General features: G+C 39.0%; 1 protein-coding gene across 45 annotated transcripts in view; it reads right to left on the bottom strand.

The window, feature by feature from the left end:
• Positions 1-17,435, bottom strand: part of NRXN3 (neurexin 3) — a 1,717,425-nt gene that overhangs the window by 191,261 nt on the left and 1,508,729 nt on the right. For all 45 annotated transcript variants that reach the window (XM_031669085.1, XM_031669087.1, XM_031669084.1 and 42 more), the window contains one exon: positions 10,562-10,733. In XM_031669085.1, the coding sequence (XP_031524945.1) occupies positions 10,562-10,733 (172 nt within the window). The remainder of the gene's footprint in view (positions 1-10,561; positions 10,734-17,435) is intronic.

Here is a 17,435-nt window from a genome sequence, read left to right on the forward strand (position 1 = left end):
AAAATTTAAGTATTAAAATGTCTTCCTTGGGTACTTGTATTTCTCTTCAACTACACTTGCGGATCCTTGAGTTCAGGAGCTGTGTTTAATTTTTCACCATATACCCATAACCTAGAATGAATTCACATATAAAGTAGATGTGGAACAAATATTTGTTGAATAGTGAATGAAGGTGAATGAATAAATGCATAAAGAAGTGGCTCCACTCAGAGCTGCCCCGGTGATGAGGATAGGGGAATACTTCTACTACGTTAAAGGCAACGGCAGTTAGTAAAAAGGCTTTCACAGTGTTTCTGCCATTTGAAAGTACAATATAATTTTTTTGCTAGCCCATGGTCAATTCACTTCTATTGTTTGATATACACTTCAGCATTTAACTTCTGTTGAATTGACATTTGCTACTTATAAACTTAGTCCCTAAGTCTTCTTATGCAGTACTATATATCTACCTTTGGCACTTAGTAAACTATGCCATCAAGACCAACACAGAGCCGGGCGCGGTGGCTCAAGCCTGTAATCCCAGCACTTTGGGAGGCCGAGGCGGGTGGATCACGAGGTCAGGAGATCGAGACCATCCTGGCTAACATGGTGAAACCCCGTCTCTACAAACTACAGGTGGCGGGCGCCTGTAGTCCCAGCTACTCGGAGGCTGAGGCGGGAGAATGGCGTGAACCCAGGAGGCGGAGCTTGCAGTGAGCTGAGATCCGGCCACAGCACTCCAGCCTGGGCGACACAGCGAGACTCCGTCTCAAAAAAAAAAGAAAAAAAAAGACCAACACAGAGCATCAGGGACTTACTGAAAGGCTGTAAAAGTACCATGTGGAAAAGAAATGCATCTTATGGAGAAAACTGTAAATTTCACTGGGAATCCAATCAAATTCATGTTAACTCCATGAACTGAAGACTAAAAGTGCCTCTTTGTCCTTGACTCATTCCCTCCTTCCTCTTCTGACCTCCTTTCCTCTTTCTTCAGCCTGCTGGGATATTGACAGGGATTTTAGAGGAGTGGAAGGTCTTTATCTCTTTGAGATGAGCTGCAATATGATTACAATCGATTGAGTGATTTATAGTATAGAGAACCTTTCTTTTTTTTTTTTTTTTTTTTTTGAGACGGAGTCTCGCGCTGTGTCACCCAGGCTGGAGTGCAGTGGCGCGATCTCGGCTCACTGCAAGCTCCGCCTCCCAGGTTCACGCCATTCTCCTGCCTCAGCCTCCGAGTAGCTGGGACTACAGGCGCCCGCCACCACGCCCGGCTAGTTTTTTTGTATTTTTAGTAGAGACGGGGTTTCACCATGTTAGCCAGGATGGTCTCGATCTCCTGACCTCGTGATCCGCCCGTCTCGGCCTCCCAAAGTGCTGGGATTACAGGCTTGAGCCACCGCGCCCGGCCTAGAGAACCTTTCATTACCTTCTCTGCTTTATAGAAGTATAAATGACATACTGTATGTGAATATATATTATTATTATTGGATATTTATGTACTACCTTTCTCAAAGAAGCTCAGTGTTCTCTTTAGACTTTAAATAACTAGAGAGGCTCTGCAACCTTGTGAAAAATTTAAATTGAAGAGACTGGAACTTGGAAACTTTTCCTATAAATAAAACTAAACTATGCTCTTACACGGGTGGTAGGACACTTGGTGTTCAGCCAGCTCTGGGGAAGAGGAAAAACATTACAGGGTAATTGTATTTTATGGCTGGGATAATAATTCTAAGTTTTCATAATTAAAGACAACTTCTGCAGGCCAGAATTTGTATTAACTACTTAAACTAGAGCTTCCATGTGATAATAGGGAAAACAAAACTTGTAATTCACTAACCAGTTTTGAAATTATGCAATATTTGATGATTGTTTTAATTCAGAAGAATATAGGTTGTCACTGATGCCTCACATAGAGGGAGATGTTATTAATGTTTTTATTTATGTCATACTATTTCAAATAAGTATAATTTAAAAATCCTATAAAGTGTGATGACACTGTATTTCTAATCTTGAAAGTATTATTTCAAGGATATTATTCAATAAAAATAGATTCATTATGGATGGAAATCAAGAAATTCTTCATCTTACAATCCTAGTTAAATCGTACCTAGAAGTGACCCTCAAATTTGTAATTATGCATTTTACTGAGTCCCTAGATTATAATATTTATAATATTTAACATATGGCAAAATATGATGTGCTTTCTAATTTTTAAAATTCCAACTTCTTCTTTAAATCCCAAGATAGTCTACTAAAAATGGGGAAAATGTAAACCAGGACCCAGACTCAAATGTGCATCCTATAAAGTCCTACAGAAGGTTTCAGCAAAATTATTCTTTTGCTCAACAGACCTGTAGACCAAAAGCATTGCCCTGTTTACAAGTGAATTATAGATAAATAATACCTTCAGTTTGTTATTATCTGATGTAAATCCTCACAATTATAAAAAGCTCCTTTGTGCATGTTAATTCCTTCATAAATAACCTTGAGCTATGTATTAACTTAATGTTTTGGGGGCAAGTTTCTATGTGCCCTGTGTCCATGTGTTCCCACCACCTCAAATGTTTTATGTAAATGTTTTATATATTTCTATCTGGTCTCTTTGTCTGCTGGGTGGTTATGTTTGATTTTAGCATTAGTCCAAGCTTCAGTTTGCCTTGAAATGCTTATCAGCTTCTTAGAGACATTTATGGGAGAGAGAAAAAGTATCTAGGTTTGATAGCAGTAATTGTATTTAACTTATAAGATACAAGACTATTTATCTTGTGGCTGGGAATTCACCGAGAAGAAAGGAGAGTTCCTTGATAAAACAAAAATTAAATGAAAAAAAAAAAAATACTAAGCACCTTCTTGCCACTCTCTCACTCCCCAAGCAAGACTATTAAATGGCAAAACAAACCTTCATTTAAAAGTTCTTTCTTTTTTGCATAGATATGGCGCTAGAAGGTAAAACAAGATCACAAAAAGAAAGAGGCTGACAAGGCTTCCAGAGGCCACATCGATGATATAGATAAAGCCAAATGTGTATAGATGCCCAAGGAAATGCTGACTTCTAGACTGGGCAGAAATTAGAGATTTCACTTGAGGGGAGAATTCTATAATTTAACTTGAGAGAAAAATTCTAAATTGTCAAGATTTGAGTTAAACCCAGAATTTCTAGGATATGCAACTGTTCCAGGGTATTTACGAGAATCTAAGGAAGGAGCAGAGTGTGATTAAATGTTAAGACTCTTAAGTCAGATGGTCCTGGGTTGAATACCAGCATTTCCCAAACTAAGCTACACTCCCATAGACTGTTCCTAATCTTAAAAAATGGGAATGAGACCAACACTGTCGTAATGGGTGGTTTCAAGACTTAGTAGGATACTGCCCATGAAGTGGGGAGTATGTCATAAATGTTCGGCAAATGGCAGCCATCGCCACGTGGGTGAGTTTGGGTGACAGATGGTGAACGGCACAATGTGCCACTTTCTACACCTCTGGGACAGAGTGTTTATTCAGTGCACATGTCCCTCACTTTGGAACCATTTCTACTATTGTAGAATTCTCCATGAAGGATAAGAAAGCAAGATGCAAAATCTCTTAGTCCCCTATTCTCACCTTTCATAAGTAAACTTTGGTGTAGAAAGTCTTCTCAAGATAAAAAAAAAATGGTCCTAAAATGTATACAGGTGGTAGATAATCCAGACAAAACACCTGCAGCTACAATTATTATTCATGCAATGCTTTAAGGTATTCAAAGAACTTTCCACTTTCCAAGATAGAACAATGAACACAATCCCCATTTTATAGGTTGTGTAACAGGCTTCTTAGGGTCAAGCTTGTTGACAGATTTGCACCATAGCCATGCTGTCAGAGCATACAAATATAGCTTAAGAAAGGGTAGTTTGTCATGTGTGTTTAGGAAACATACCTCTAGCCAGTACTTTCTTTTTTTTGTGAAGTGTCCTATAGTAATGTCAATCTGAGCATTCACTTGGTTTTAATGGGAGAAAATGCATATATGTGATCATGGAGATCAAAGCATAGAGAAACTTCTCGACAATGGGAACCTTCTCAAGGTTGTGGGTGAGCTGGCAAGTGATAGGGCCAGGGGCCCTTGGTTACACCCAGAAAGTCTGACTCCAAAACTCTTATGCTTCATCATCACCCTCTAATGCCTCTCCAAAAGCTGCTTGGATAGCGTAGAGTTGTTATCGCTGTGATTGTATAATATCAAAACTGATTAGATGAGTTCAGAAGGTACATGAAGGTAAATGCCCATCATTTGCATGATAGAAAACACATAAAAGGAAATGAAAGATCATGGTACATTGTAGCCCTGCACTGGCTAATACTAGCCTCTAACTTACAGCCTCATAGCATTGGAGTGAGGATTGAATGAGAAATGTATGTAAAGCCTTCAGTGCCTAGGACATAATTACATAATAAAACAAAAATTTCAGAATCTCCATCATACCAGCCACACAGCTCAATAGCAACCTATGGTTAGTGGCTACCATATTGAATAGTACCGCTAGTCAGTCTGAAAGAAGAAAAAAAGGCATATTTTTTAGCTTCTACATATCAGTGAATGTCAAACTTAGCTACATAGAGAATCACCTTAGGAGATTTTGTTAGAAAAACAAAAAACAAAAAAACAATGCCTGGACCAATGTTTTACAATGTACCCATAGCACTTGGGGATCTTGTTAAAATGCAGATTCTGATTTTGCAGGTATGGGGTGGCGCCTGAGAGTGTGCATTTTTAACAAGCTCCCAGGGGAAGCTGATGCTGCTGATCCATGGACCACACTCCAGGGCAGTTAAATTAGATGGCCTGAGACCAGTGTCCAAGCACTGACAATTTCTTAAACTTCCCAGGGGATTCTCAATTTCAGCCAGGTTGCAGACCATTACTTGACATAAATATGTATATATAAGTACCTATTGAAAACATTCTTTTAAAACATTTTTGTTAACCAAAGACAAACTGCATAATGTGGACATTCCCTTGGAAATAGAAAGTCACAAACATGTGAATCCTAATTCATTTCTGACAAATTGGAAAGGATGACTATTTAGCAGTGCGAATATTCAGGATACACTAGTTTGAGTGATTAATTGATACATTTTGTGACTGAATGTTGGAGCAACTTATTTATAAGATGGTTTTAAAATGTTCCTCACAGTGTTCAAACACATTCATTAAGTGAGGCTTTCTCTAGTTTCCCTTATATCTCTGTAGTCCTGAAACCTTGTTCAAATATGGCTTTCCCTCTTGATTGTATTTATACTTCTTATTCCCTCCGCAGGACTCTGCTCTCCCTGTTTTTCCCCCTGTTGAACTGAAAGCAACGCTAGTCCTGAATGGATGAATGAGCAGGTAGATGGGGCTTGTTTTAATGCATGCTTCAAATCTGGCAAGGCCTCAAATGTTTGCAGGCAAAGACATAAAGAAAAGGAAAGAAAACCTCCTGGCTAGGAATTAATGAAAACCCAAGGCCTGAGAAATTTCAGCATCATGTCAAGTACATAGACTTGTTTTTAATCCTTTAAAGTCTCAATAATTTAGGATGAGATGTGGACAAAAAAAAAAAATCTTTCTTATACCCATGTATACTGTCTAAATTACAAAAACATGATGAGCATTTACAACAAAATATATTGCAAACTTTCTCTAAGTCAGCGGCTCTGAAATGGGGGTGATTTTGGTGCCCAGAGGGTATTTGGCACTTGTGGAAACATGAGAGTGGCATCCAGGGGGGTAAAAGTCATGGATGCTGCTAAACATCCTACAATGTGCAAAACAGTACCCCTCCCCATCCCTTACACACCAACAGCAAAGATGTGTCCAGTCCCAAATGTCAATAGGTTGAAAGACCTTACTAACTAGACTACTCCAGGCAGAGATTTCCATTTGAGAATATGTTTTTACAAGAAGAAATACTGTCATTATTAATAAAATCATGGCTCTGAGCAATACGAAAGTGAGCAGAAAGTTTGAAGTTGTGCAGTCTGAGGATCAGGATAGAAAAGTGTTGACTCTGCTCCTTAAGCTGTGTGACACTGGGAAATTTATTTAGCCTTTCAGAGCCTTAATAATGTAATCTTAAAATGGGTATGGCAGGAGTAATAATACCAAACCCTGTCCTTCACAGGATGGAGTGAGTCTCAAATGTAATAATGTATATGAAGGTGTTTTGATCATCAGTAAGTACTATAATGTTTTCTCTTTCAATCCCTATAAAAACAAGGTTCTGTGAAATTTGACAAACTCAAATATAAAGAGAGTTTTCTAATGTAGCATCCTTGAAAGGGAGCGACTTTTATCTCTTTTTCATGTTCTAAGTTGGGTGGTCAAATAGGATTTAAACATAGTCATTCGTGTGCATTTTAAAGACTAAAGAAGAGGAATTCTGCGAAGAGCACTTCAACTGAGTTGGTATGCAATATCAAGAAAAAAGCTACTTGAGACCCTGCTCTCCTCAGCACCCCCTGGCATGCAAAGATTGAAGCTGCATATCAGTCTGCATTTCCCAGGAAACCTAGATAGGACCGGAAAAGCCTTTACTGGACCATGCTCAGGGGTCTTACAGCAGTGACAGTACCACCGGCCACCCACTCACAGCAGAGAGAAGATATTGAACAATCCCAGTCAGCTCAGCCTTCCAGGGGGCCTAGAGCTGTGGCTAAAATTAATTCCTCATACTCAAGTCACCTTTCACCTCCCCTCCCTTGTTCCTACCACCGCATTGTATAGGGACAACAATCAGAGACTTTATAAGGGACATTTGTCAGTGCCTGGATGATAGCTCCGGGCTGATTCTTCTTTTATTTCACTCTGCTGTTTCTTAGGTTTTCTATTTTGAGGTTCAAAGAAAGAAGTTGCTTTTGAGTTCTATCTCCCAGAATTTAGTGATATAAGATTCGGATTGCTATAGAACTATTTTCATTCTGTATCCTCCCTGATTCACAAAGAGCCAATGCTACATGCCCTGTGCCCAGCTGGGTTCTAAATATTTCACGGTGGGATGTTTCAGTAGAGCCCCATAAATGCCCATGAGAAGATTGTGGACATGACCCATTCATCCTGGTGCACAGCTGACTCATTCAGACCTGGTAGGCAGGAACAATTCCCCGAGAGCATGGTCTCCAAGTGAGATAACTTACATAAATCTTCCATAGGAGCTACTCTGTATGTCTTTACTGTTTAAACATTAGTAATAAGTGAGTAGTGAGACTAAACCCTTGATGATTTCTAAACCTACTGTTATCGATTAGAATGACTTTAGAAAACAAGACGACACATTTTTGTAGAAACTGTGTCAAGATTGCTTCGCCAGGTTGATGGCTTGGTTATTTCATGGCCAGACACTGGGCATTTTGATCTTATGATTTAAAATAAACATTGCCAGATTATTCTCATGATATTTTAAATTATTAATAGTTAAATTGATCCTTTTAATAGCACAGGGAAGCAGACAGGAGAGAAAATAAGGTATCCAAGACTCAAAAAGTGAGCTGCTCCTAGGAAGTCTTGGCAGAGTGGAACATAAAACTCAATCTAGTATATCACACAACTTTTTAATCGAGGCAGCAAGGTAAGGGGATAGCTCCTTTAAATACTCAGTATTCTTTTAACTGCTTCAGGGGAGCATATTGCCATTGTTGTAAGGAGGACAGCTTGGGGTCACTGGTGCCAATAAAACTTTTAAATGAGAATTTTGAACTCCACATCTCACAATAACCACTTTTGTGTGATCATTGGAAGTGACCTTTGAGATATGACACTTCTTTAAAGAAAGAAATAAATCTAAGATGGCACAAGAAGAAAAAATGCTCATTTCTAGCTATGTATTTTTCAGAACATCCCCCAATTCTCTGGGGGAGCAATAGTGAAAATTGTGCCCAATTGGAGACAGAAAAATCTGGTCCTAGTTCTTCCTTTACTTGCTGTGTGACCTTAGGAAGGGCATAGCACCTCCTTGGGTCTCTGTTTTTATTTGAAATGGAGAATAAAAAGCATCTACTCTATCCAATTTATAGGGTATTTATAGGGTATTTTACCGTCAAAATGAAGAAATCTGTATTCAAAAATATGTCCTAATTTAAAATGCTAGCCAAATGTTTGGTAAATCTCACAGCTAACATTTATTGAGGATTGATTTAACTGGCCCAGTATTATACATGTAGCTAACTCACTTAATCTTCACATTTACCAGGTATTATCATTACCCTGGTTATCCAGACTAGGAAACAGGCTCAAGGAGAAGAATGAACATCTTCTTAAAGAACAACAAAACAGAGAAAGTACAAAATGAGAATTTGCAAAGAAAGAATCTAATATATTTTGAAAGCATTACAGAAGTCATCAGAGGAGAAAAATAAAACCTCTTAGAAATTCTTACACTTATTTTATGGTTCAGTGTTACTGTATTTTGAATTACATGTGGGGAGAGGCACCAAATATTTCAATGCTTAGGACATTTCAAGGTCTTAATCCAACTGCCTTAGACTCACAGGTGATGAAACCAAGATCCCAACTCTAGCCAGTTGACTCCAAGGCCCATACTTAGAAATGCTATACTGTACCCTGTCCTGTAATAATAACACATATTGTTACTAAATAACAGTTTCTAACTATAATAATAGTTTTCAGGAGGAAGCAATGCTATTAAAGAAAGGTTTATTCTGTTTTGAAAACATATAGGAAGCAACCCATAATTTGGAACTAAAGACACAAAAAGATAGGCGCACAGCAAGAGTCTCCGGTTTTCTTAACATGGCTGTGGCTTTAAAATGACCATTAAAGAGCCTTCTCATTGCTGGCAGCAAACTTGTAGATTCTATATTGGCTCAAGGCAAGTGGTTAACATCAATTTAGAAATCTTTGAAATTCCTAATAGAAACACAACAAACCCTTCAGCAGCACTAGCAAGGCCAATGATAACACATATGGAGAGAGAGACTGATTTTTTTCTATGAGCCTATGAACAGCTTTTAAGATTTGGGCTGTTTTTATTCCTTTCACCCTCTCCCCCATCCATCAGGGATTAAGGAATAAGCATTTAAAAATTAAGTCTATTAGTGTGTAGTGAATTTGAATGATAAAAATTCATAGAAGCTGTTAATAACTTTGGCTTTCTTCAAATACTCAAAGATAACCTCATAAGGGCATTTTTGTGCCTTAATCTAAGAAATTCTGAGACCCCCCAGCAATGGCTGAGCTGGCTGTTTTATGCAAACTGAGATGGCAAATCAATAGTAGGTGGGGCTTTTTGCCTCAGTACCTTGGGAGTCTTGCATGCTGTTTCCAGATGCTCTTACAATTCTTAAACAGATATAGCAGGACTCTAGCTATTAGGGAACAACCCAACAGCGCAGATACTTCTGATAGGCTTTTAAAGAAGAAAATTAATGCTGAGTTAGGTGTGGAGATACAATCACAGCCTTCAAGCCATTCAAAAGTCTTAGCCTACAAATAGGCAATTTACTTTGTATATTTCTCACAAGCATAACCAGGATTAGCTAATGGCTTTTAGATGTGTGAAAATGTGCTTCAGGCTTCCTTGTTATTGTGCCCACCTCACTGTAAAGGAAGTTCGAGAAACGTGGTGAGAACATTGTAGGGAGTTTGGTGTGTAGGATAGAGAGTTGCACATCACTTCATGCCCACATTAGTGAGAAGTGTTAATATTCTGACTATTCTCTTGCATCCATCAGGTGACTGTGCAATTGTGGAGCAACGGCCCTTTGCTGAAGATTGTCCCTTCCATTCCTGACGCTTTTACAATCAGCACTCAGGACTTTTCCTGGGAGAAGTGAGAGGCAAGAGGGAAAGCTGAGGGATTATTTGAATGATCTCTTTTAAGGAAGGCAACCTCTTCTCCCATTGTCCTTGATCCAGCCATCTGGCTCTGGGAATTTGTTGCTGAATGTTTCTTGACTGTAAAATTTAAACAGATGATTAACCCCTTTTCCTGCCACACCAGCATGCTTGCTATTAAAATGACTACTAGGACCACCCTTTGAATATCAAGGCAGGCTTAGGGTAAGTGAGAAAATAAAAACTAGCAAAGTCCACTAAATGAATACAATTCCACCCTTAAGTTTTTCTCTCACCGTTACCATGACTTGATCTGTGTCTTCAAGTTCAGTAAATGTCCTTTTAGAGTCTCTCTCTGGCATCTGCACCTTCGACCGCACCCAACTAAATGGCACCACAAAGTCTGAGTCTCAAATGGAGCATCTTATGATTATTGACACTAGCTCATGATAGAGATGATCCTTCCCTTCACTGCTCCTCATCTACAGGCCCTGCAAAATCTACGGTAACTGTCTTTGGTATGAGCCAGTCAGGCTGTATCAGTCAAAGGTTGACAAAAAGTGTCCAGTGCATAGTTGGTAAAGTCTCCAGAAGCTCCCTATACTGGATCAAGTCCTAAAGAGATAACTTATCTTCTGATACAAAAAAAATCATGAATGTGTACTTCATTCAGTGTTTTAGAATTTGGTGATAGTCATGAGAAAAATCACCATTGAAAAGTGAGAATGGGAGCGTCAAAAAGAGTAGGACCATTGAGCGAGCAACATGTACCTGTAGGATAATGTTCATTCACTGGCCAGTTGTCCACTTGCAGCGTGGCATTGCCGCCGTTCCTGGTGAAGCGTACCACATGGTATTTGCCGTCATTTACAGGGGTTCTGTCCTCTTTGATGGAGATGTCAACTGTGCCAATATTGAAGACAACTCCAATTTTCCCCTGTTCCTATAATAAAGAAACACAAAAGGCATAGTTATCACCAACCACGAAGTTATCTCCCTTTAAATTTGATCCTCCAACCAGCAATAAACCTGTAGGTGCCCAGAGGGAGCTGTCAGCATGAAGATAATAATAGTATTCTATATTTCTCCATGAGTTTTCATCCTAAGCATAAAAACCAATGGCATAAACCACCCAAATTGCTCTCCCAGGCTGTACTGCACAGGTTACATCATTCAATTCCCCTCAATGCATATCAGGCCTGGAACTACCTAGTAGCTATGCCATGACAATGCAAAGTTTGTTTCTGTGAGATGAATTAGGCCTGTTTACTAAGAGAGGACACTAAGACACCAGACCTTAAATCACTTATCAATTCAGATTTACAATTAAAGTGGAAATATGTATGAACTTGTCAGCATAGTTTCATGCAATCAAGGCAAAGGGAAGGGGTACAGAATGGTTAGGAGCCAATGTCAGAGGAGCTGGATATATGTTTATACACACACACACACACACACACATACATACATACACATGCACATAATGGTTCTGCAGTTCCAAACCACATAGGAAAGGTAACCCCAATACAGGCCAGTGAAACTGACCTAGAATTTTCAGAATTAGATGGCTGCCATGCTTCCCATACTTGTAGCCCTACTCCTCAGATTAATCCAAAGAGACATATATTCAAGACCAGAGCTTATGCAACAGAGCAGAAGAGGACCTCTGTGGCCACTAAAGACTTGTCAGAGGGGAAATTGCAATGAACTTGATATGAGTAACACTATGACAATGAAGAAACCATATGGTTTGGATGTGTCACCACCCAAATCTCATGTTCAGTTGTAATCCCCAGTGTTGGAGATGGGGCCTGGTGGGAGGTGATTAGATCATGGGGACAATTTCTCATGAATGTTTTAGTACCATTCCCTTGGTCCTGTTCTTGTGATAGTGAGTTCTTACGAGATCTGGTTGTTTAAAGTGTGTGGCATCTTCCCTGTGTCTCTCTTGTTCCTGCTCCTGTCATGTGAGACTCCTCCTCCCCTGTTTGCCATGATTGGAAGCTCCTTGAGGCCTCCCCTGAAGCAGATGCTGCTATGCTTCCTAAACATCCTGCCGAACTGTGAGCCAATTAAAAACTCTTTTCTTTATAAATTACTCATTCTCAGGTATTTCTTTATAGCCATGTGAGAATGGACTAATACAGATAATAATGATGCAAATGGTGATGGTAGTGGTGATATCACCAACCCCCTGGGAAGTGCACTAAAACACGAAGCATACATAATAATGCTTTTAAAACTCTGACTCTTCTCTAATAATTCATTATGACTAAAAGTTGGAACTAGTATTCATAATGAGACATGAAATAAATGTAACCTTACTGTTCAAATATAATCAGCCTCTTTTAAGCTCTTGGAAAGCCATTATAGCGTTGCAGGGTGTTGGAGGCATGTGTAAGGAGAGAAGGGAGACATCTTGCTCAATTTCTTTAGCTTTCCAAATTATTGGTAATATGTTGGGCATTCAAGGATAACAAAATTTAGTAGTTTAGCATGGCTGTGGAGGTCTGGAAAGCAAACACCTCCTTCTTCACATGGCAGCAGGAAGGAGAAGTGCCGAGCAAAAGAGGAAAACCCCCTCATAAAACCATCAGATATCATGAGAACTCACTCACTATCATGATAACAACATGGAGGTAACTGCCCACATGAGTCAATTACCTCCCACCGGGTCCCTCCCACAACACATTGGAATTATGGGAACTACAATTCAAGATGAGATTTGGGTGGGGACACAGCCAAACCATATCAGTAGTAATTCTGACATTCTATAAGACTGATTCACAGTATTAGTTCATGATCCTTTGTTATCGTCTATTTTTTTATTCAAGAAGAAGAAGGAGAAAGAAGAGAAGGAGAAAAACCAGGAGGAGGAGGAAGAGAAAAAGAAGAATGTGAGAAAAGAAGTCCAGAATCCATATAAATCAAGATATAGAAAAGTTTCGCTGAATCTCAGCTTTAGTCATTTATTTTACTCATTCATTCATGTATTCATTAAATACACAAATACAAAATTTATTAAGCACCTACTACACTTAAAGTCAACAAATTAAGCGTTCTGGAGGGAGGGACACTGGTTTCTATATATAGTTTGGTACACTTCACTTATTTTCCCAAATTGCAGACTTTCCTCAAGTTTCCATTTATCTCTTAGTATGTCAATTCATCTTGTATCCAATAAAAGAATGGACAAGTCACCAATAAGTCTTGACCTTAGAAGTGAGGAATATAGAATGATCAACCAAAGCAGGCTGTGAGCATTCAAGGATGCAGAGATACAGGGTGGACCTCAGTATTTCCTTCATGCCCTGATTACATAGCATGCAATATAAAATGATGTCTGCAATTCCCATGTTCTGTTCTCTGGGAAAAGAGTTCCAGGTAGCTCCCAAAATTGTGACTAAACACACTCATGATTTCTTAAATCTGTTTGTTGAAACCACTATCTACATCTCTGCACTAGGAAAAGCACCTAGCTTTAAAATATGATGCATAGATAAATGAACCTGCTTATGGATTCTTTTTGTACTTTTCATGCCCATAATTAATACTATTACCCATTTTATTCTCTCTTCTTATTTTTCAAAGAATTCGGAAATGCCAATGTGACTTTTCTGCTTTCTCTTGGAGAATTGGTATTCTATTTCGAAGGGCATGTGTGTGTCACTGCCCACTACCCTTATGCCTAAATAAGCAAGGCTGTAATAATGTGAGCCATAACCTGCTGAGCAGAATGGAAGTACTAGAGGAGTTAAGAAACCATGACTGCAGACACCATTACTCCTCTGCCCACCCCACAGATGTGGGCTGTTTATTGCACCACTGTTCTTCAGTGAGAAACCAGTACATAAATCCTGGATGTATGGAAAGGACTGCTGGTAATTCAATTCACCCCTACGTCACTAATTAATCATGGATGGAAAACAGTTTTAGGGGAAGCATAGAGACCTTTAAACCAGCATTCTGTAGCTTTTCAGTGATAGCAGTGGCAAAGTATGGTTCTGGCTCAGTGAATTGGCTGATCAGCAAGATATATTCTTGGGCAGATTTTCTGCAAGATCCATATTAGATACAGGAAAAGAAAAGATTTAATCTCACCAGAATAAATATTTGGTCCTTATCTTAGGTGCCACACATTTGCCATTGTAATCACTGTTTCCGGGAGATCTTCTTAATCCTGTTAGCTCACTGCCAAAGTCAGTGGAGACCCTTCCCCAGGTGTTTCATTTTGTTTCCCACAGTGGCAAATGTGGCTGTGCTAGACCTCAGATGTGGTCTCTCTATTTACAGTAATAAAATTTCATTACTGCAACCTCCTTGTCATTTGTCATGGGACCACAGTGGCATTATAATCTGTGGCTAACTGCTTTGTTTCAGTTCATTAGAAGTCACGGAAGCCTTATGGCAAATACCCATAGAGTTGCCCAGGCTTGAATCTATCATGCTCAGCTGCCATGCAGATCAACTCTGCTGGCTCGTGTGTCTAGAAAAGAGAAGATGTAAGGGAACAAAAGCATTGGCTTTGGTGTCAGACCTGACTGACGTTGGGCAAATTACTTGATTTTTCTGAAGCCATTTCTTGATAATACACTGTAGGGACAGGATACCAGCATTACATACTTCATAGGGCTGTTGTAAGTATGATATAATATGATGGTACTTTATAAGTAATAAAACATTACATAAATATATGAGATAAAACAGAGCAGAAGGAACCACCCAATCATCTGATCAGATGTAACACTCTGATTTTTGGAGAAATTAATTGGTTCAATAGAATAAATGTTCAAATAACAGCAATGGCTCTTAAAGCTGTATGACCCTGGTCTGGTTATTTTACTTCTGATTTCTCTTTCATGAAGGGATGTGTGGAGGGAAAGAGGGGCCAGTTGTTACCTCTGAAGCTTGCTGTGAGGGTTATAGGAGAGCACAGATATGTGAAGCACCTGGCATGTCGCTGTGGATAATTTTGGATCCACAAAAATGTCAGTCTTCTTTCTCCTCATTGGTGTAATTGAAAGTCGTGTCATGAGCTAAGGCCTAGTTGGCTTGGTGGGCACTGTCATCAAGACATATTGTGAAAATAGATGTAAATTTTAGCAAACAGAACATATATTCAAAAAATGTATGCAGGGTTGAGTTGCTATCTCTCTACATTCTTTGTAACCAAATATTATAAGCCTCTCTAAGAAATGCAAAGGGTAGCTGCAAAAACAGCATGACTATAAATTTTAATAACTCCACAGTCATCATCACTAAAGTTGCTACCAAGACAATTGCTTCAATCTATATTCTTCCTTGATATTAAAAACAAAGACAAGTGGTAAATCAGAAGACATTACCAAAGAATCCTCAAGTGCATTCAGGAAAAAAGCTGAACAGTACGGAAACCAGCTGTCTTTAAATAGCCAGTAAGTCACTCTTCATCAATAACAACGGTTTATGAGCCTACCTGGCTCCCCAAATTAGTCCAGCTTCAGCTTCCCTATCCTCAATCAGTCACACTGCAGTTATTGTTGCTGAGGTGACCCAAGAGATGCTACTGACACCAGGGTCAGACTCCAGGAGCAGAAATGCTCAGGGGCAAGAAGAATTCTCAGGAATAAAGATGTCCCTGAAGGCTATTTTCACCCATTCCAGACTACCTTGAGGAAGACGGAATGCACCATCCGCTATTTTAGAAAACTGCAGCTGACAGAAACAGAACTGGGATTCTCAAATGTATGTCAGGGATATGGGCAATGGAAGCAGGTCTCAGTGTCTTAACTGCTAGGCTTCCCACCGAATTTGTTAGTTCAGTGCTAGGCAAGAACACAAGGAAGACAGTATGTAAATATGTAATGCCTCCTGTGGGCCAGGCACGGCAAGGTCTTCCATATCCATTTCAAAGTCTGGTTCCTAGTAAAGAAAGTAATGAGTAGCACTGTTTACCACATTTTCCCAGTTCTCCTCCATTATAGGGTTGTAGTAAGAGAGGCCTTTTGGGTCTCCTTGTGATGGGTTGGACCCAGAGAACAGTATTAACTAATAAATTGAGTATCATTCCTGAGCCATGCATTTAATTGCTGGTGTGAGACCCACCAGAGTTCTATTTGTTGCCAACCATTGCACCCAGCAAACTCCTGGTCGTGGCTTCTTTGTCATTCTGGGTCATTGAGTGAGGATGACAATAAGCCAGCTTGTTATGGACATGGGAGATGGCTGAGAAACAAAGCTTGGTTGCTTTCTAGCACCAAGTGTCTGAGGCTTTTGTCACTGCAACATAAACCAGACTAAATGGACAGAATAGGTGCTCAGGAAATACTTTTATAATAGAATTATGTTCAAATTCTTACGATTAACAGAGAATTCACACAGTAAGAGACTTATTGAAAAAATAGAATCCAGGTCTGACTCTAAAATCCATGCATTTTCCACAGTCACAGCTTTCACATATTACAATTGAGTTAGTTATTTCTATAACAGAAATATATGTGTTACATATGATATATTTTATGTATGCCTAACTTACCTGTCTACTTAGCCTAATTGTGAGTATTTTAAATGTAAGTTTCCTAACATGAGCTCAGTAAATGTTTGTTAAATTAATGGATATGTGAATCAATGAATAATGAATTAGAATATGTGGTTGTGATTTTAAAAAATAAGAATCTTTTTTGTACCATGAGAGACCAAATATGATTTCAGTATTATAGGATAAAATAAATAATTGCTACTATATTCATATTTTGTACAATAAATCTTAGGTAAAACATCTCACTATGCTTTATAAATGTTTCTGTAAAATACAAAAAGATGAGGTACAGCTTACTTGATTCATCAGACAATTTTGACTTTGCCTAACAAAGGCTTTTATTGAAGTTCTTTAGAATAAAACATTGAATTCAGTAGAACATAATTTGAGCTCTTTTTGTGGCTATTAACTGTCTTTCAGTGAAGATCATTAGTCTCTACTCTTTCAATATTATGGTCTTCTTGTTCTACACTCTGGACAATTGTTGGTTTATAAGCACAGAGTAAGCACTTCATTATTAAGGTATTTCAAGAGAGGTAAGAGACCAGGTCTCTCCCCTGAAAAATCTAAAGCAGAGAAGATGCCTTTCAGGAATCACTCGAACTGACAAGACCACAGCTGTAGAGCTTGAAGATATTTTGAACTCCATGATCACCTCATGACAATGACCTGGTCCCCTCCCCTTGAGAAGCTGAAGTGTGGCTGTGGCAGGAAAAGCAGGGGAGAGGAAAACGTCTACTTTGTGTTCTAGAAGAATGTGACATTTCGAATCAAAAGGATTGGGACCGATTGAGGCTCCACATTATTTTTTCTGTGTGATCTTAAGCAGGTCCCTCAACTATCCAAGGCTCAAGCTTTGTCTAGAAAAATGACATGAAGACAATAGCAACAATAATACTTGTGTTAAATAATACTTATTAAGAGACATAAAATCTTGGCAAATTCTGAAGGCATCTACAAACAATTACATAAAATATGTTAATGATTGGTTTGGAGATGGTGATAATAGTGATGCTAGATGAGAAACAGTACTAATATGGATGACAGGTGAGTCAGAGGCATTTGCATACTCCCTATAGGATACTGCTCTATTTACAATGACTGTGTCCCAGTCAAGGTCATCGACTC

This window comes from Papio anubis, chromosome 7, assembly GCF_008728515.1.
Source record: "Papio anubis isolate 15944 chromosome 7, Panubis1.0, whole genome shotgun sequence".
Classification (NCBI taxonomy): domain Eukaryota; kingdom Metazoa; phylum Chordata; class Mammalia; order Primates; family Cercopithecidae; genus Papio; species Papio anubis.